Genomic DNA, 21,914 nt, shown 5'->3' on the forward strand with positions numbered 1-21,914 from the left:
ACAGTAGCCTTGGTGCTTAAAGGACGCTTAGTTTCTTAATGCTGGTTTAAAAGCATTTAAATAAAATTAAAATATTTTTAAAAGTGGACGATAATGAGGCGTTAATGTCATTTGATACTTATTTCACTTAGCTAATCTGTGTTAGCTGATAAATCTCCTCAGATTTTTTTTTTTTAAACCTCAGGCGCAACGGCCGCCTGCTTTTATAGCGCTCGAGGTCTCCACAGGGACGCTTCGTCACTTCCGGTGCGCTCTGATTGGTCAGCGCGGCGCCCCTGCAACGTGAATGAATCAAAGCGGTGCGTGTGCGTGTGTGTGTGTGTATATAGGTATATGTGTGCGCTCGCGCGCGCGTGCGTGTGCGTATGCGTCTGCGTGCGCGCAGAGAGAAAGAAATAAAGACAGAGAGAGAGAGAGAGAGAGAGAGAGAGAGGAGGAAAAGAAAACAGACGCGTCCTGAACATCTCACTCCTCTCATTTTTATTTTTTAGACTTTTTTTTTTTTTTTTTTTTTTTGCTTGGAGCACGGATACGCGCGTGAATATGTGTGTGTGTGTGTGTGTGGCAGTGCGTGAGTGTGCGTGAGTGTGTGTGAGCGTGTGTGTGAGCGTGTGTGTGTGTGTGTGTGTGTGTGTTTTTATCAGAGCGGATGAAAATGATGCAAAGCGCCGCCGTGTTGCCCAGCGAGAGCGCCGTGAAGCCCGACATGCTCGTCCCACTGCAGCGTAAGACTCTTCATCCTCTTCTCTCTGACTTTCATGATGATGATGATGATGATGATGATGATGATGCAGCAATATTATTATTATTATTTTTTTTTGTAATCTGCAATAATCTGGAGTATCTGAAGGGAGCTGAAACGCTTAAACGCATCAGATCCGACTTTCCATAAATACCGCATCGCTTTCTGTTTATCTTTATCATATTTTATTATGCATAGTTTAAATTTCTGTTTATAAATAACACACTTTAATTTCTATTTGAAAAAAAAAAGATATTGTAATAGTCTCTTATAGGCTAATTTATCCAGTGATAAGATCTCGATGCACTTTTTTTTTTTTTTTTAAATTCCCGTTAAATCATTATTCGCAAATATTTAATTTCTGGATGAACACAGCAACACGAGTGCGTCTCATTTTACTTCAAAATAGGATTAGAGTTGGATGATGGTTCAGTCTGATCACCTATCACACTTACAGATGTGTGCAGATGTGTGCAGATGTGTGTATGCGGATCACTTTGGCCTGCGTTCACATCTCCATAATCCTTTATTCTTTAAAAAAAAAAAAAAAAAAAAAATCCACATGAATAAATTCCTAACAGCTGATTTTATATCTCAGGACCTACACGATATGTTCTTATAAAAACGATTTGCATTTTAAATTCCATCACACTTCCTTGTTCTTCATCCTCAGGCCACGACAAACTAATGCAACCGCATCACTAGTGAAAGGGGTTTTATATATATTTATATTTATATGTATATTTATATATTTTCTCTTTCCTCATGCTGGTGTTTGCGTTTTATTCCTGCGAATCCGATCGCATTAAAGTGATTTTAATCCTGTTAAATATCCGGAGAGATTAGAGCTGAGTTTAGTGACGTGTCTGGAGCTCGAGCTCCGTAAATCCAAACGCTTATTAAATGAAATGAAAAGAAAGAAATTGCCTCTTTATCTTCACATCTGCTCGCCTGCTCACTTCATCTGCTCTCCATAATCAGATAGAAGTCAGGGAGATAAATGTGGGTGAAAATCTACAGAGCTGCACATTTACACATCTCAGCACACACGCCGTGTTTTATTCTTTCCTTTTCTGCTTTTAATTTTTCGACTAAAATATAATGAATAAACCTGCGACTTTAATACGCGGCTGATGAAGTGAATTGTTCCTGTTATATCCCGAGGAAGAATTCATCACATGTAAACCGGGTCAAATAATCCTCAAATAATCCCTGATTTAATTCAGTTTCAGTTCGGGCTTTAATTAAAAGATTTGTTTGATCATCACCATCATCACCATCACCACCATCATCATCAACACCAACACCATCATCATCCTCACAACCATCATCATCATCACCATCATCATCATCACCACCATCATCATCACCACCATCATCATCATCATCACAACCATAATCATCATCACCATCACCATCATCACCATCATCACCATCATCATCATCACCACCATCATCATCATCATCATCATCATCCTCATCACAACCATAATCATCATCACCACTATCATGATCATCATCCTCACCACCACCACCATAATCATCATCACCCCCATCATCATCATCACCATCATCATCACCATCATCACCATAATTACAACCATCATCATCACCACCATCATCATCATCATCATTACCATCATCATCATCACCACCATCATCATCACCACCATCATCATCATCACCATCACCACCATCATCATCATCATCATCATCATCATTACCATCATCATCATCACCATCATCACCATAATTACAACCATCATCATCCTCACCATGATCATCACCATAATCATCATCATCATCATCATCCTCACCACCATTATCACTATCATCACCACCATCATCATCAGTTTTTTAAGATTTAAAATCTATTTATAAATTAAATTACACAGCATGGTTTCTTTCTGCTGCTTGAATGAAGAGTAAATTATCTGCGGTTATTAGTAAAATCTATACTATAATGTCGCTTTCAAATATTTCATCCCTTTAAAAATAAAATAAATTCCGGCTTTAATCATCAGTAACTCTTCATAACATCATAACATCCATTTTATTCTCACCCCGCTATAGGTCTCCTAAATGTGGGGTAGTTAGTGTGTGCTGCCTCGTGCATGACCCTGAGTGTGTGTGTGTGAGTGTGTGTGTGTGTGTGTGTAAACACACCGCAGTGATGATACTCTATGATGAGCAAAAAAGTGAGATGTTGCACTGAAAGATCAGACTGAAATCTGATGCAGACTGAAAGATCAGACTGAAATCTGATGCAGACTGAAAGATCAGACTGAAAGATCAGACTGAAATCTGACTAACACTCTCATGAATAAGAAGTGTGCTTCTGCTCGTCACTCAGGTGCTACTGCTTTACCTGGGAAGGTGCACGTGCACGTGCACAGTGCTGAAGCTTTAAATAATTAATTAAATAGCTGTTAATTATCGAATTATTTAATATAAATATTTTTAAAGGCGCCATTATTTAAAGGAGTAAAACACGCCACCGAGAAGCAAAAGTGCAGCTTGGTGCTTTATTTCTGAGGGTTTGTGATGTTTTGTGAGTGTTTAATTGCCTGGTAACTATGGCAACCAATCAGCGTTTTCAAACAGAAAGTAATTTAAAGAGGAAAATCTGAAAGGGGGCGTGGCGTCCTGATCAGAGTTATAATGATAAATAAAGGGTTAATAATGATAACTTATTTATAAAGCGCATTTCTCACACATATTTCTCTAATTTTAGAAAAAGGAACACACACACACACACACACACAAAAATCACACACACACACACACACACACAAAATACAAACAGACTAAAGAGTTGTTTATTTTTATTATACTGGTGTTAATTTATATTTTAGTGCACTTTGAGATTTTGACACTGCCCTCATCTCACACACACACACACGCACACACGCACACACACATACACACACACACGCACACACACACACACACACAGGGGGTTTGTGTAGAGGCTAAAGCGGGTTGTTATTATTACCGTGTTATTGATTTCTTTATTATTATCTTTATTATTTATTAAATCAGGATTTTATTTCCGGTCTTTAACGGGATTAAAACAATCCACCACAAAACTAACATCATATACCGGAGTATTTAGGTTTTATTTATCATAAAGAAACGATTTTCAGTCCAGAAGTGATGGTAATAATAGTGATGATGATGATGATGAAGATAAAATGCCGCTTTGAATAACAGCAGATTAAATCAGTAATGAATAAATGTTCTGTGATCACTGCAACCCAATTTTTACTTCTAACTGATCATTTTAATATTTTTATTCATATTTTAATATAATTCTCATATGGGCTTTGTTATTATAGAATTATAAACCCCTTCCCTTAGTGAAGCAGGACGAAGAACATATTAAAAATAAAATAAAATAAAGAGAAACACCACGTGCAAGAAATATATATATATATCACTTAGATTCATCATCTGTCATATAAAATATATATATGAATAAAATCCAAGCATCACATAGATGTACAATAATTGATGAGTCTAATCTAATCTAATCTAATCTAGATTATTCTTCCTAAATATAAATGTGTTGGAGGAAAATCTAGTACACAGCTAACAGGAGTTATTTTTATGTAAATTTTATAATAATAGTCTAATAATGATGTTCTGAGTAAAACGAGACAGAAGTTTAGATCAGATTTATAAAAGTTTAGATTTATAAACTCAGCTTTATTTTTATTTTCAGCAGATTTCATTTCACTGCAATCTTTCAGTTTATAAAGAAAATAAAACACACAGCTCTTCTAGTCTGAGCTTAAACCCTATAGTGCTAGATTATAAAAAAACATTTTAATAAGGTAATATGATAAAAAAAAATAAAACTAAAAGATTAAATCTAATGAATGAGTTAATTCTACTGCAGAGGAAGCTGTAGGTTTAGAAAAATGCTGAAGATGGACAGATCGAAGAGAAAGCACGAGTAAAGGTGGATAATAAACATCATGGTAGTAAATAATGATATTTAGATTAAACACGACTATAATAATCTTATAATATAAAATAATGTCGAATGTTTAATAGAAATGTGTGTTTATGAGTGATCTCTAACTGTTTAATATTATTAGGATAATTATAATGCGCTTCAGTTGTTAGCGAATTAATTATTAACATTTTTTAGGAGTATTTGTGTATTTTTGTTTATTTTTGTGTATTTTATAAAATGTTATAATCCTGTTTTGAATGTGCGCGTGCTTTCGCAATTGATTTTGGTTTATTGATTATTTCCTGCATCATTAATACTGTGATTAGTGTAAGCAAAGTGTTTTATTAGGATCGCGCGCGTGTGTGTGTGCGTGTGTGTGTGTGTGTGTGTGTGTGCGTGCGTGTGTGTGTGTGTGTCTGTGTGTGTGTGTGTGTGTGCGTGTGTGCGTGTGTGTGTGTGTGCGTGTGTGTGTGTGTGTGCGTGTGTGTGTGTGCGTGTGTGTGTGTGTGTGTGTGTGTGTGTGTGCGTGTGTGTGTGTGTGTGTGCGTGTGTGTGTGTGTGTGTGTGTGCGTGTGTGTGTGAGTGTGTGTGTGTGTGCGTGCGTGTGTGTGTGTGTGTGCGTGTGTGTGTGTGTGCGTGTGTGTACGCGCCTCTTTATTCTGAATTATTGATTGATTTTCTCTCTCATGTCTGCACTTTACCTGTTTGCTAATTTGCGATTAGGAGTTTTTTAAAAACACACTTTATCCTTCATGCTCCCTGCCTGAGAGAGGAGACAGAAACATAATGAACTTTGGCGTCAATTAAACCAAAATAATATAAAAACGAGTCACGTGACAGCGAGTCCTTTCACCCAGGGCAATTTTTAAAAAAAAAAAAATAAAAATTAAAAATTTTTTTTGATGTAAGGTTGTGTAGGTTGATTGTGGTCTGAACCCTCTCTGAGGTATTGATCAGTGTCGGTGTCGGTGTTACTCCGCTCTTCCCTGCTCTTATTATATATTAAATCATTCTTTTATGAGTGTCCGTGTGCGCATGCGCGTCGCTCAGCTCTTTCTTCTGTATTATTGATTATTTTCTGTATGAATGGCGGCCTTTCAGCACCTGAGCTCCGTTTTACCTGGATCTCCAGACACACTGCTTCACATTTACTACTGTACACACACACACACACACACACACACACACACACACTTATCACATCTTTGACATTCGTCTTGTTGATGTTGATGATGATGATGATGATGATGATCTTGTTTAATAGCATGTTTATTATGTTTCTGATGATATATAGCCTACGATTTTCAATAAAATACTATATGGGATATTATTTACAAGATTTTTTAATCATGAATTTATCACCATAATTATCCTTGGCATTGTTTCTAATTTATAAAAAAAGATAAAGGACCTAAAATAAAGAAAAAAAAATCACATGTAGAATCTCAGTTATAGTTATTTTATTCATAATAATATTTTTTAAAATTATTATAACATTATGAAGTCATGAATTCATATATCATGAATATTATTAATGACTCTGTGTGTGTGTTTGTTTGTGTGTGTGTGTGTGTGTGTGTGTGTGTGTTTACACAGAGGTCCCGGAGTGTGCGGGATGTAACCAGCGTATCCTGGATAAGTTTGTGTGTAAGGTTCAGGATCTGCACTGGCACTCCACCTGTCTCAGGTGTGCGGAGTGTGACGAGCTGCTGAGTGACAGGTGTTACTGCCGAGGAGGACACGTCTACTGCAGAGAGCACTTCTACACGTCAGTATATACGAGTCATTTTTCTTTTTTATTACCATGTGTGTGTGTGTAAAAGGTGCAAACACGTCTGTAACTAGCCACCGACTCTGATCTTCTCCTTCTCCTGTAATAACCGGGTGTCAGAGGCATTAGGGTGGATGTGCAGCGTCACTTTCTTGGCTTGGGTCTGCGATTGCTGGAGTGGCTTTGGGGCTGCAGTTTCCACGAGCAGCTTCGCACTCAGGACTCCATCAGTGGACAGTGGATAGATTTTAACCACCTGGACTTCTTGCAAAAACTGTGATGAATTTACTGGTTGCACAACTGCACTATTTGTCCATATAGTACACAATAATAGAAGGGATTTATTTATAATCGCACTATCCGTTGCACCGAGATGAGGATGGGTTCCCTTTTGAGCCTGGTTCCCCTCAAGGTTTCTTCCTCATGTCATCTCAGGGAGTTTTTCTTCACCACCGTCACCTCTGACTCGCTCATTAGGGATAAATTGACATATTTACAATCTATTTTGGTTTAACTTAATTTGAAATTATTTCTTTCTGTGACAATGTCCATTGTTAAAAGCACTATACAAATGAAATTGAATTGAATTCAACTTTATTTAGACGCCTGAGTTCCTGAGTGCGTCCTGGAACAAAAAAAAGAGAGGAGGAAAAGACGACACAGAGACCGAGACCAGATTTAACTTAGTGACCAGATCAAGGACTGACACAAGGACAAGATCTGTCAAGGATCAGTTCCTAACAAGTCTCAAGTTTTTGTCATGTGCACAAAATGTCAGTAATTGTCCATTGAAATGCTTGTTGTGATCGAGGCTCAGGTTCGCTACAGCTGTGCAATACAACAAATACACATCAGAAGATATTTAAGATTTTATTTGTCTTATACACAATTAGATACAGAATATAACTCGCAGTGAAATGAAAACCTGGTTTAGTCCTCCTTAGACTGTGTGTTTAATTACTAAATTAAAAATCAGAAATGAATACGAAATAATAATAGAAAAAAAATAATAAGATACTAGAATTAAGAACTATATGTACAGGAATGTGCAAGAATATGTACAAAATATGCGAGTATGTCAGGCGTAGTAACAATACAAAGTGCAAAGTGCAGTGTGCGGAGTTTCAGTGGAGTTCAGAGTGACTGGAGAGTCTTTATGGAGTCCTGAGGGGTCTGTATGGTGGACAGATCTTTATGAAGTTCTGAGAGATCTGTATGGTGGACAGATCTTCATGGAGTCCTGAGAGATCTGTATGGTGGACAGATCTTTATGGAGTTCTGAGGGATCTGTATGGTGGACAGATCTTTATGGAGTTCTGAGAGATCTGTATGGTGGGCAGATCTTCATGGAGTCCTGAGAGATCTGTATGGTGGACAGATCTTTATGGAGTCCTGAGGGATCTATAGGGTGGACAGATCTTTATGGAGTTCTGAGGGATCTGTATGGTGGACAGATCTTTATGGAGTCCTGAGGGATCTATAGGGTGGACAGATCTTCATGGAGTTCTGAGGGATCTGTATGGTGGACAGATCTTTATGGAGTCCTGAGGGATCTATAGGGTGGACAGATCTTCATGGAGTTCTGAGGGATCTGTATGGTGGACAGATCTTTATGGAGTCCTGAGGGATCTATAGGGTGGACAGATCTTCATGGAGTTCTGAGGGATCTGTATGGTGGACAGAGCTTGGGTGGACCACGGATATAAATATATATATATATATATACAAAATATGTAGAATATATTAGTATGTATGTATGTATGTATGTATGCCTAGATAGTATTTAAGTAAAGTGCAGATCCTTATATATGTAAAATAGTGCAAAAGTAAATAGTAGCTGTGTGCAGGTGTAGTGTCTGAGCAGTCCACTGTAGACAGAGAAGAGAATAAAATGAACAAATGAAGAAACAGTGCAAAGTAGTATTTAAAAATGTAAAAAAAAAATTACAGTGAAATTAGATGTAGTAGTTTATGTAGTGTGTAATAAATAAGTACAATATATCAATATATTTCACAGAGACAGGATTGAGCCTTTAGCAGCAGAAAGGTGGTAAAGTGCCCTTAGAAATATTGCAACATGCCCAAAAGTGACAGAAACATGTGAAGAGGTTGTCCATGAGTGTCCTTGAGCTGTCAGTGAGGTGAACATGTGGGAGGGAGCGGAGGCATGAGTGACAGAATGGAGGAAGGAGTAACGACTGGATTATAGTTTATTCAGGATCCTGATGGCCTGCAGGTAGAAACTGTTCTTCAGCCTGATTAACCCTTGGATTCTCACCTCTGCTGTTGGATTGTGTCCTGGCTCAAGAGTACGTCACTTTGGATAAAAGCGTCTTCTAAATGGTCATTACTGGGGCCAACTAAAAGACTGCTACTTTTTAAAATGCTATTAAAAATGCTACTGGACTTGTCGGGTTTGCAGGGTCGTGTTTGTTGGTCAGGTTTGTTGGTCGAGTTTGTAGGGTCGGGTTTGTAGGGTCGTGTTTGTAGGGTCGTGTTTGTAGGGTTGTGTTTGTTGGTCGTGTTTGTAGGGTCGTGTTTGTAGGGTCGTGTTTGTTGGTTGAGTTTGTAGGGTCGAGTTTGTAGGGTTGTGTTTGTAGGGTCAGGTTTGTTGGTCGGGTTTGTAGGGTCGGGTTTGTTGGTCGGGTTTGTAGGGTTGTGTTTGTAGGGTCGGGTTTGTTGGTCGGGTTTGTTGGTCGGGTTTGTAGGGTCGGGTTTGTTGGTCGAGTTTGCAGGGTCAAGTTTGTAGGGTCGTGTTTGTAGGGTCATGTTTGTTGGTTGAGTTTGTAGGGTCGTGTTTGTTGGTTGAGTTTGTAGGGTCGAGTTTGTAGGGTCGGGTTTGTTGGTCGTGTTTGTAGGGTCGGGTTTGTTGGTCGGGATTGTAGGGTCGTGTTTGTTGGTCGGGTTTGTAGGGTCATGTTTGTAGGGTTGTGTTTGTAGGGTTGTGTTTGTAGGGTCGTGTTTGTTGGTCGGGTTTGTTGGTCGTGTTTGTAGGGTCGTGTTTGTTGGTCGTGTTTGTTGGTCGGGTTTGTTGGTCGTGTTTGTAGGGTTGTGTTTGTAGGGTCGTGTTTGTTGGTCGGGTTTGTTGGTCGTGTTTGTAGGGTTGTGTTTGTAGGGTCGTGTTTGTTGGTCGGGTTTGTTGGTCGGGTTTGTAGGTTTGTGTTTGTTGGTCGGGTTTGTAGGGTCAGGTTTGTTGGTCGTGTTTGTAGGGTTGTGTTTGTAGGGTCGTGTTTGTTGGTCGTGTTTGTTGGTCGTGTTTGTTGGTCGGGTTTGTAGGGTCAGGTTTGTTGGTCGTGTTTGTAGGGTCAGGTTTGTTGGTCGTGTTTGTAGGGTCGTGTTTGTTGGTCGGGTTTGTAGGGTCGTGTTTGTTGGTCGGGTTTGTAGGGTCAGGTTTGTTGGTCGTGTTTGTAGGGTCGGGTTTGTTGGTCGTGTTTGTCGGTCGGGTTTGTAGGGTCGTGTTTGTTGGTCGTGTTTGTTGGTCGGGTTTGTTGGTCGGGTTTGTAGGTTTCAGTACAAATTGCATTGTTGCTATATTAACATCAATCAGCTGTGTTCAGTTTAAACAGCATCTACTCAGCTCCTTTAATCACAGTGTGGTCATGTACCACCACACGTCAGCTTCAAAACACAGTAATAAAGTTCACTGGAAACCTGCAGCTGTGTTTTTAGGTTTTTCACTGCGGAGTGTGTGGCCTTGGCCAGGAGTAGGGTGCCGTCATAATCACTTCTCCTTGTTTTCTCTTTTCTTCTTCTCTTATTTCAGTTTTCTTAGCGTCCTTTCCTTTCTCTTGTTCTTCTCTCCACGGCACTAAGGAATAAATTAAGTTTGTCTTTTATCCGTTTACTGAATCATGTTTGAGACTTAAATGTCTCAGTGAGACTCTGAGTGGAAGATAACGTTGTTAACTCACCCAGAGGGTAAAAGGGGGGTTTAATGTTAAATTTGCCCCTCCCCTCTCCTCCACATTTCTCCCTTACGTGAGGTGTGTATCATAGAGAGGCAGTGTGCAGCCTAGGGCACGGGGAATCCATGTTAGTGTTTCAGTATGAAATTACACACTGTGCTCCCTAAAGGGCAATTAGTAATGCTAATTAAATGAATAGGTGCTAATTTAACAACCAGCAGTAAATTGAGCCTAGCGTAAAGAAACTTCTTTCTGACTGTGTCCCAGTTTCATGCTAATGTCACACCCAGGTGCACTCACAGGTCCCGGCTGTGTTTGTGTGTATCTCCGCAGGCGTTTTGGGACCAAGTGCGCATCGTGTCAGCAGGGCATCCCTCCTTCTCAGGTGGTGCGCAAAGCGCAGGACTTCGTTTATCACCTGCACTGTTTCTCGTGTGTGATGTGCAGCAGACAGCTGGCCACCGGAGACGAGTTTTACCTGATGGAGGACGGCCGACTCGTCTGCAAGGTCGACTACGAAACCGCAAAACAGAACGGTGAGGACAGAACAACGTATAATAACAATAAAAACATCGAATGCAGGCAATAAAAGTCCACATAAGAGCTGAGAACTCAGCTTTAGAAAATAGTAAACAAAGTAAAGGTAAAAATTTAAAGAGGACAGTGAATTGAATGTGACATTTTGGGACCTTGACACGGTCACGTGAGTGATGTTAGCCAGTGAAACGTTATCGATGACATCAGGAGGGCGGAGCTTCCTCTCCACATCAGCAATATTGGTGTTGTGTATACAGTAGAAGTGAAATCACGGCATGTGTATCAAAGCATTCAGAGTGTCCAGACATCCGCTGTGTGTGTGTGTGTGTGTGTGTGTGTTTATGGAGATTTCCGCAGAGCGCTGATTGATTATGTTAAGTGAAGCGATGGGGTTTTATGGCAGTGCCTCAATAACCTCCAGCAGCCTGCCACTGTGAGGAGATTTACATCTCCCTGAGCTCTCAGAGGGAACACACACACTCACACACACACACACACACACACACACACACACACACGCTTGACACCACACATTTCATTTATTTAAATCTGAGGAATCACATGGAGGTTGAGGCTTCAGTTAAAGCAGCGCTGAGGTTCGAAGACAGAAAGACAGAATCAAAATATAACAGAGAAATATTTCACATAAACAACGAAGAAAAAAATGCATCATTAATTTCCTTCTTCCTTCCATTAATTTCTTTCCTTCTTTCTGTGTTGGACTCGCTGAGTATTAGTAGATAAGATCAGAATTAGAAAAAGAATCAGAAGAATAATTAATCAGATTCTGATTCTCTTCCTGAAGTTTAGGTTTGATTTTGATTTTGATTCAGATTTTAATTTTGATTCTCATTTTGAATCCGATTCTCAGGATTGTGTTCAAAAGTAGAATTTTTGGGTTTTGAGTTATTTTTGCAGTTGTGCTGGAAAAATTATTTATTTTAAATGAAATTATGATTTCTATTTTCTTTTCAAAGCACTTTGTAATGTATTTAACATGGGCTTATAAATCTAAACTAATAAAAACTATCGAGTTGATTCAGTGACTCAGTTATTGCTGGATGTTGTTGACAGTAATTTGAAGCCCTGTCACTTTAGCAGACCCAAAAACATCTTCTTGGTCAGTAAAGAGTGTGTGTGTGTGTGTGTGTGATGTAGATGACTCAGAGTCAGGAGCAAAGCGTCCTCGCACCACCATCACGGCCAAACAGCTGGAGACGCTGAAAAGTGCGTATAAAAACTCTCCTAAACCCGCACGGCACGTCCGAGAGCAGCTCTCCTCCGAGACAGGACTCGACATGCGCGTAGTACAGGTACCATCCTTCCTTCCATCCTTCCTTCCATCCTTCCTTCCATCCTTCCCTCCTTTTCCATATTTTAATTTTACTTTGCTTATTTTCACTACCTCTATCAATTCTTTGCTTTTTCCTTTTTCTCTTAATTTCTTTTCTTTTTTTCTTTTCTCCCTCCCTCTTTCATTATTTCTTTCTTTTCTTTTTGTCTTTTTTCTAATTATCTTTCTTATTCTTGATTTTAATTCTCAGTTTTTACTTTGCTTGTTCTTACTGTTTTTATCAGTTCATTATTTTTTCTTTTCAATCTTTCAAATTATTTTTTCCTTATTTTGCTCTTTTTCACTCTCTTTATATGTTTCTTTTTTATTTTGTTCTTAGATATTTTTCTTTTCTCTCTTTCTCTCACACATACACCTGCCCTGTTTATTTATATATCACTCGGCCTACACCACTTACCTTTCCATGACAAAGAATCTCTCTCTCTCTCACTCTCTCTCTCTCTCTCTCTCTCTCTCTCTCTGTCTCTCACTCACTCTCTCTCTCTCTCTCTCTCTCTCTGTCTCTCACTCTCTCTCTCTCTCTCTCTCTCTCTCTCACTCTGTCTCTCTCTCTCTCTCTCTCTCTCACCCTGTCCCTCTCTCTCAGGTGTGGTTCCAGAACAGACGAGCGAAGGAGAAGCGTTTGAAGAAGGACGCTGGACGCCATCGCTGGGGTCAGTTTTATAAAAGTGTTAAGCGCAGCAGAGGAGCGGCGAAGGTGGAGAAGGAGAGCTCGGCCGAGGATGGAGGGATCAGTGACAGCGAGCTCAGCTTCAGAGGTACAGCAGCTGAGATGCGCTCACTTTTACACATTTATCGTGGAGTGAAAGTGAATTTTTAATGTTTTATTGTAACAGTTTTCTTTGGAAACCATTTTCTGCCACGTAGCAGCAGTGTGTAAAACTTCAGGATTATTATTTCACATTTCTGACAGTTCTTACTGCACGATAATCTCCAAACATTTACTTGTATGTCAGAATTTTTGAATATTTTGACATACTGCAGTTGCCACAAATAAAGAAAAAATGTTATGAATTTTTACCTAAATACGTTAAATATGTTATGAATTTTAAGCTTTACCTCTGACTGTTAAAAAAAGCGCTGACACTGGAGACTCCTTCCACAGCAGCTCTGACAGTAGAGCAGCTGCAAATCACAGGTTTAGTTATAATTAATGCACTCGTTCTAATAATTTAGCGTTTCCATAGTAACAGCTCATTCACAGGGACGTGTACGGCGAACGCTCAACATAAACAGATTAAAAAAAATCTCTGACATGGTGAAGTTTTCTTTTTTTTATGATTTACACTTTATTGGGTTTTCTTATTCTTATAAAGAAGCAACAATGTAAAACACACATATGCTCAATCTTTTAAAAAACATAAACAAAGACACGCACAAAACAAAATTAAATGAATTTATAAAAATAATAATAATGTATACATATGCACATAGAGGGAATGTGTGCATATGTGTGTGCATATGTATATATTTTTATATCATAGATATAAATTCCCTCTACATCCCTCTCTGTGACCATCAGTGCAATCAATTTCCTGCCTCGCCACATAATTTCAACAGATTACAAACCGTAAAGATCGAGAAGTTTCCTCCACTTAGTGTAGTAGATCTCTTTCCTCCCCTGCAAACTAAAGGAGAGTCTCTCGTAGGCTGCCACACGCCCGAAACCTGAGAGTCACTCATAAGTCGAAGGCTTTGCAGGAGATTTCCAGCCTCACAACGATGACCAGCCTCCGGATCCACTGTGATTCAGCTTTCCTAATATGACTTATAGGCTGGGGATCACTAAGAATTTATACACTGGGACAGAAATTGACCTGAGTCTGTGATAACTGTGACACACACACACACACACACACACACACCATGCACCTCTTTCTGAAAACACTGAACTGCTGAACATTGCCGTAGATCATGAAACAGGTTCCTCCTCCCTCTGGCATCGCCAGCCATCTGGACTGTCCCTGAAACTCGCTCAGTAGAATCTGGGCAAAATTTCAAATTGTATAAGACGCGTTCTAATATCTTTAGACATCGTTTTGAAGTTTCCAGTAATCTTCGCCCATTCTTCATCCTCAAGCGTACACGCCAAATCTTTTTCCCATATTAATTTTACAGCAGAACTAGTATTGTGGTCTGTTTGTCTAATGATCAAGGAATAAGATTTAGATGCCTCATGACCAGTGTCCATAATACTCAACATTGTCTTAAGTTAATTTTTGCCCTGAGGAGCATGTGAGAAAGAGCCAAAGCCTCTTTAGATACCTCCAAAACTGCTTGTTAGTCAAGCCGAATTTTTGTTTAAGTCTATCAAAAGATATTAACGCATCATCCTCATATAGGTCTTCTATAGTGTTAATAATTTTATCTGCCCACTCCTTCCATAACACAGAAGATCCACCTATTAACAACCTTGGATTGGCCCACATGGCTGACGAAGGGCTTAAGAAAGGGTTAAACCCCAAGATACGAGAGGTTTTCTTCCAGACTGTTTGGAGAGAATGGGATGATTACGCACTTGTAGGGGTAACTTTGTTATCAGTAGGGACATGAACAGATTTTTCCATAGCTAGCCGTGGAGCAGCTCGCTCAGGAGGTAGCATCCATACGAGGTTTCCAACCATTCCATAGAAATTACTTACAAATCCTGTCTAATGACATGGTGAAGTTTTCTGTACGAAGATGTTTATTTGACATTTGTGGAAGGAGTCTCCAGTTTCAGCGCTTTGTAACAGGACTCTATCTTTACTTTTAACCTCAAGTCCTGAAGTGTAAAATGTGATGTGGTTTCCTAAGATTTACAAAAACAAATGAACTAAAAGGATAATAATCTCTAAATGCTGTATGAACACACACTTCTGTATGAACACACACCTGTATGAACACACACCTGTATGAACACACACCTGTATGAGTACACACACCTCTAAGAACACACACTCCTGTATGAACACACACCTGTATGAACACACACTCCTGTATGAACACACACTCCTCTAAGAACACACACACCTGTATGAACACACACCTGTATGAACACACACTCCTGCATGAACACATACTCCTCTAAGAACACACACTCCTGCATGAACACACACTCCTGCATGAACACACACTCCTCTAAGAACACACACTCCTGCATGAACATACACTCCTCAAAGAACACACACTCCTGTATGAACACACACCTGTATGAAAACACACTCCTCTAAGAACACACAATCCTGCATGAACACACACTCCTGCATGAACACACACTCCTGCATGAACACACACTCCTCTGTGAACACACACTCCTGCATGAAAACACACCTGTATGAACACACACTCAGGGCTTTGTATGAACACACACTCCTGCATGAAGACACACTCCTCTAAGAACACACACTCCTGTACGAACACACACTTCTGTACGAACACACACTCCTGTATGAACACACACTCAGTGCTTTGTATGAACACACACACCTGTATGAACACACACCTGTATGAACACACACTCCTGTACAAACAGTCTCCTGTATGAACACACACTCCTTTATGAACACACACCTGTATGAACACACACTCTTTTATGAACACACACCTGTAAGAACACACACCGCTATATGAACACACACTCAGTGCTTTGTATGAACACACACTCCTGCATGAACACACACTCCTCAAAGAACACACACTCCTGTATGAACACACACACACATGTATGAACACACACTCCTCTAAGAACACACACTCCTGTACAAACAGTCTCCTGTATGAACACACACTCCTTTATGAACACACACCTGTATGAACACACACTCCTGCATGAACACACACTCCTGTATGAACACACACTCCTCTAAGAACACACACTCCTGTACAAACACACACCTGTATGAATACACACTCCTGTATGAACACACACTCCTCTAAGAACACACACTCCTGTATGAACACACACTCCTTTATGAACACACACCTGTATGAACACACACTCCTGTACAAACACACACCTGTATGAATACACACTCCTGTATGAACACACACTCCTCTAAGAACACACACTCCTGTATGAACACACACTCCTTTATGAACACACACCTGTATGAACACACTCTCCCCTAAGAACACACACCGCTATATGAACACACACTCCTGCATGAACACACACTCCTCAAAGAACACACACACCTGTAAGAACACACACACCTGTAAGAACACACACTGTTGAACTATATGAGGATCCAGTAGTGTGTGTTTTAAACAGTTCAGTATTTAATTCAGATTAATTTAATTAAATCAGATTAATTAGTATAAATAATTACAATTTTACCAAAACATCTGAATTCTCACATCATGGATTCAGACACTTTCATACAGACGACTTTTTTCTTTTTAATCCACCATTTGGATTTTTTTAACGACTACTTGATCTTGAGCTTTGCGAGTCGGTTTCGGAAAACCCGTAAAAGTCCACGTCTCCTTTTCAAAGGCGGCGTTTACGAGACGTGAAAAAGGAAAGCAAAGCGCAAAGTCGATTAGACGGAAAGCGTCTGAGAGGAAACAGGGTTTAAACACACTCCGTTTCAAACACACAGTAAATCAGAAACACTCGCAATGTTTACAATCAGATTTTCTAAAACATTTCAGTAAAAAAAAAAACTCCATGTGGATAAAAAGGAATAAAAAATATTCAGAATGTATATTATTATTTAAAATCTATTAAATCGTGCAAAAGTGTCAATTGTATTAACTTATTTTTATAAAATATATCCAAAAAAAATTTGTTTGTAACGTTTAAAAAAATGTTCTTGCTTATGACTGCTGATGTCATTTCCTGTCTCTAACAGAGAAACAGATCCTTTGTGTTATATTTACGATGCTAATTTGCATTGCGTGATGATGTCATAAAACGCATAATGAATGATGATGTCATTTCCTGTCTCTAGATCCTTTGATCCTTGGATTGAAACCAAGTGCTAGTCGTTATAAAGCTTTGCAACGTATTTATGTTGCTAATTCATGTTACACTGTATGCTCTTGCATTATGGTCGCTGATGTCATTTCCTATGTCATTTCCTGTCTCCCGCAGACGATCAGATCTTGTCGGAACTGGGTCACGCTAACGGCCTGTACGAGAGCGTCGGGGACGTTTCCGGCAGCAACATGATGAACAGCGGTTTTTCGTTAGAGGCGGCGAGTCCTTATTCGCCCTCGTCCATCAGCTCGCTGCCTGGACACGCCCACCTACTCGGAGGCGTCGCCTTCAGCATGGAGGGGCTGGCAGGAGCGGCAGGTCAGCCGCTCAGAGCCGTGACCTCTGACCTCTCCACAGGCAGCAGCACCGGATACCCAGACTTCCCCACAAGCCCCGCCTCCTGGCTGGATGAGATGGACCACACCCAGTTCTGAGGTCAAAGGTCATATGGAAAAGACATGAGGAACAAAGGAGCTTCTGGAGTCTTTTTTTCAGACGTTGTGATTTTAGTCTAGCGCAGTTCTAAGGTCAAAGGTCATGAAGTCAAGACGTAAAAAAAAAAAAAGAAACACTGGACACTAAGAAGTGCACACTTTCCTGAAAGGACACTATTTTGGTTTTAATACGTCCTGAAAATGTTTATCAACGTTTTTCTCCTTCTGTGTCGGATTAATCAGTCCATCTACATGTTTTTGATTCTGTAAAAGACAGCGAGAGAGACAGAGAGAGAGTGTGTGTGTGTGTGTGTGTGTGTGTGTGTGTCATATATTTGCGAACAGCGTAAAAACATACACACATTATCACATTACAGGGACGAGAGTCACACACTCGGTCCTGTCCTTTTTCCAGTACTGTTTTTAATGCACTCTTGCTGAAGTGTGTTGTTAGACGAGGAATCAAGTCAACATCACTGACTGTAGACTTCAGGAGCACAACTTACCCAGAAGGCTTTGCTGCAGTCTGATGACACCTGAAGGAATGCGATATTTTACTAGCGATTTAGCACACTAGCTAAGCGACATGCTAACGAGTTGACAAGCCAACGTACAGGATGTAAAGAAATCTTCTTAATGCTTAATGTTTGTGTGTGTGTTCCTGGTAAACATTAAATCCACTCAGAGCACACTCTTTAGGGGAAGTGCACAAGGGCACACTCTTTAGGGGAAGTGCACAAGGGCACACTCTTTAGGGGAAGTGCACAAGGGCACACTCTTTAGGGGAAGTGCACAAGGGCATGTTAAAAACAGTATCGGAACATTCACCCATATGGCATGAATGCTGTTAGCACTGAAGCTACAAGCTAACCGGTAGCACTGGACAATGCATGTTCTTTAATAATGAAAAACGCCACAGTGACGATAAAGCCTTCTGATTGGCCACAGACTTAAAGCTCCGCCCCCCGCGCCAATGGGAGAGGAATTACTGCACAACACATTCTATAGTTTGATTGTTTTTCTTCCAGTGGAGCAACAGCAGTGGCACAAGATTCAGACTTCACAGTGTGAGTGCACTACCAAGAACTGCAGCGCATTTTTAACTATTTTTATCCATTTATAGTTACATTTACTGTTGCCTAATATCCCTTACATTATCACTTACCTTATAGCAGCTATAGCTCACATTCTAAACTAAGCTAAACTAAACTAAGCTATAGCTCACATTAATAAAAAAAATCGCAGCTTGTCATGTTACCGAGAAAAAGCAAAGAAGCGTAAACTCCTCTTACAGCTTCACCTCTGACTGTTACAAAGCGCTGACACTGGAGACTCCTTCCATAACTGTTACATAAACGCATTTCTCATTACAGAAAACTCCACCATATCAACGATTACACACGTTTTTAAATCTGTTTATGTGGAGTGTCTGCTGTACACGCCCCCTGAATGAGCTGTTACTATGGAAACGATAACGTATCAGAACGAGCGCATTAATATAAACCTGCGCTACTAAGAGAAAACTAATCAACACCTTCTGACCAATCAGAATGCAGGATTCAGCAGCGCTGTGGTGTGACAGTGTTCTGAGAACATGATGTGATGACGGTTCGTCTGTGCAACGTTGTCAGTTAAACAAAAACGTAAGATTATCGGAAACTTTGTGTTAACTTTACTACGAGTAAAAACGTTGCAGTAATGTTGTACGGAGAACGTTTTCAGAACAACCAGAAAACAGATTGCACTGTTACAGGAAAATTAATTTCAGGGTCACGGTTGTCGTCCCTGCTGCTTGGGTCAATAGTAACACACTGCCTGTGGACTTATATTAGTGAAGGATGATGGACTCGTGGAGAAATATCATTTTTTTCAAAATTGTATTAGAGTTTGACGGCCCATGAAACACAACCAGCTCATGATAGTGCACTCTGATGTAGTGATCACGCCCCATTTAAAACGTGACCGCTGATGGCGCTGTGTTTGTAATGTAAGGAGGGAGATATTTTCATGATCAAACCCATTCAACAGTGTTGTATTTATTTATTTGTAAAGTAATTATGAATAAATCGACAGAAATATTTCACTTGGAGTAGTAAATCCATTATCCAGATGCAGTGGCATGAAATAATTGTGTCATGTGACTAGTGGAAAATTGGAAAAATTAAAAGTCATTTTAAACATGATATTCAGCTCGAGAGAAATAATTAGGCACATTCAGACATTAATATAAAAAATCCACAAGAAAATCCTTATTTATTTGTGAACATTTGACTATATTTTTGGATAAAATTTTATTAATATGAATTAATTCAGCTAGCAAACTGATCCCGAAAGAAACGAACCGAATTGAAATGATTTGCTTTGCCGCCTCTTATCACGTGTTGTAAATTTTGTACAGTTTGAGAAAAGTGTTGAGCGTCTTGTTTTTTTTTCAGAGCACTATTTACTGTCATGTGTGTTTGAAAACTTCACGCCTTCTGTGCAACGGTCTGATCTGTGCAGTCAAATCTATACGCAAAAATAAAGCTGAATCATTTGGAGCAACTGATCGTGTCATCACTTGAGTTTAAAGCCATCAACTATCAAACCCAAACTCTAAACCAACCCTACATCTCCACAAACACTAACCCTAAACCAACCCTACATCTCCACAAACACTAACCCTAAACCAACACTAACCCTAAACTAACACTAACCCTAAACCAACACTAACCCTAAACTAACACTAAGCTAAATCAACCCTAACCCTAAACTAACACTAACCCTACTCTAACACTAACCCTAAACCAACACTAACCCTAAACTAACACTAACCCTAAACTAACACTAACCCTACTCTAACACTAACCCTAAACCAACACTAACCCTAAACTAACACTAACCTTAAACCAACACTAACCCTAAACCAACACTAACCCTAAACCAACCCTACATCTCCACAAACACTAACCCTAAACCAACCCTACATCTCCACAAACACTAACCCTAAACCAACACTAACCCTAAACTAACACTAACCTTAAACCAACACTAACCTTAAACCAACACTAACCCTAAACCAACACTAACCTTAAACCAACACTAACCCTAAACTAACACGAAACCTAAACTAACACTAACCCTACTCTAACACTAACCCTAAACCAACACTAACCCTAAACTAACACTAACCTTAAACCAACACTAACCTTAAACCAACACTAACTCTAAACCAACACTAACCCTAAACCAACCCTACATCTCCACAAACACTAACCGTACACCAACACTAACCCTAAACCAACACTAACCCTAAACCAACACTAAGCTAAATCAACACTAACCCTAAACTAACCCTACATCTCCACAAACACTAACCCTAAATCAACACTAATCCTAAACCAACACTAACCTTAAACCAACCCTACATCTCCACAAACACTAAACCTAAACTAACACTAACCCTAAACTAACACTAACCCTAAACCAACCCATCATCTCCACAAACACTAACCCTAAACCAACACTAACCCTAAACTAACACTAACCCTAAACCAACACTAACCCTAAACTAACACTAACCCTAAACCAACCCATCATCTCCACAAACACTAAACCTAAACTAACACTAACACTAAACCAACACTAACCCTAAACCAACACTAACCCTAAACTAACACTAACCCTAAACCAACACTAACCCTAAACTAACACTAACCCTAAACCAACCCATCATCTCCACAAACACTAAACCTAAACCAACACTAACCCTAAACCAACACTAACCCTAAACCAACACTAACCCTAAACCAACACTAACCCTAAACCAACACTAACCCTAAACCAACACTAACACTAGACCAAGCGTATCTTGGTGATCCACAGAATCATTTAGGCCAAAGAAGCCTCAGGTATGCATTAGAAAAAAATATTCATTGTTTAAAAATAATAACAGAAGGTTATTGAATTCCACATGTATTAATATTGAAAATTTAACCCAATTACAATAATTTCAATAAGAGTATAAATCTGCACTTAATATTATAATCTTGGCATTAGAATTACAATAATTATTAATAATCATTTCACAAATGAATATTAGTTCAAGAACTAAATCTTATATATATACATATATATATATATAATATGATCCAAATCTCAACATCTTGGAAACATGATTACAATAATGACATTTAAATTTCATATTTTGGTATCAAGATCACAACTGTGAAAGATAACAGGTTTTAGAAACAGGTTAATATTTATGG

The 21,914-nt window shown here is 39.4% G+C and overlaps 1 protein-coding gene across 1 annotated transcript; it reads left to right on the forward strand.

The window, feature by feature from the left end:
- The first annotated feature begins 530 nt into the window (after positions 1–530).
- On the forward strand, positions 531–20,198 carry lhx4 (LIM homeobox 4). Its single transcript, XM_034306820.2, has 6 exons — positions 531–725; positions 6,300–6,471; positions 10,713–10,915; positions 12,075–12,229; positions 12,857–13,028; positions 17,348–20,198. Exons 1-6 carry the CDS (start codon positions 650–652, stop codon positions 17,665–17,667), a joined length of 1,098 nt encoding a protein of 365 aa, XP_034162711.1. The 5' UTR covers positions 531–649; the 3' UTR covers positions 17,668–20,198.
- Positions 20,199–21,914: the final 1,716 nt, after the last annotated feature.

The sequence above is a fragment of the Pangasianodon hypophthalmus genome, chromosome 8 (genome assembly GCF_027358585.1).
Source record: "Pangasianodon hypophthalmus isolate fPanHyp1 chromosome 8, fPanHyp1.pri, whole genome shotgun sequence".
NCBI classification, from domain to species: Eukaryota; Metazoa; Chordata; class Actinopteri; order Siluriformes; family Pangasiidae; genus Pangasianodon; species Pangasianodon hypophthalmus.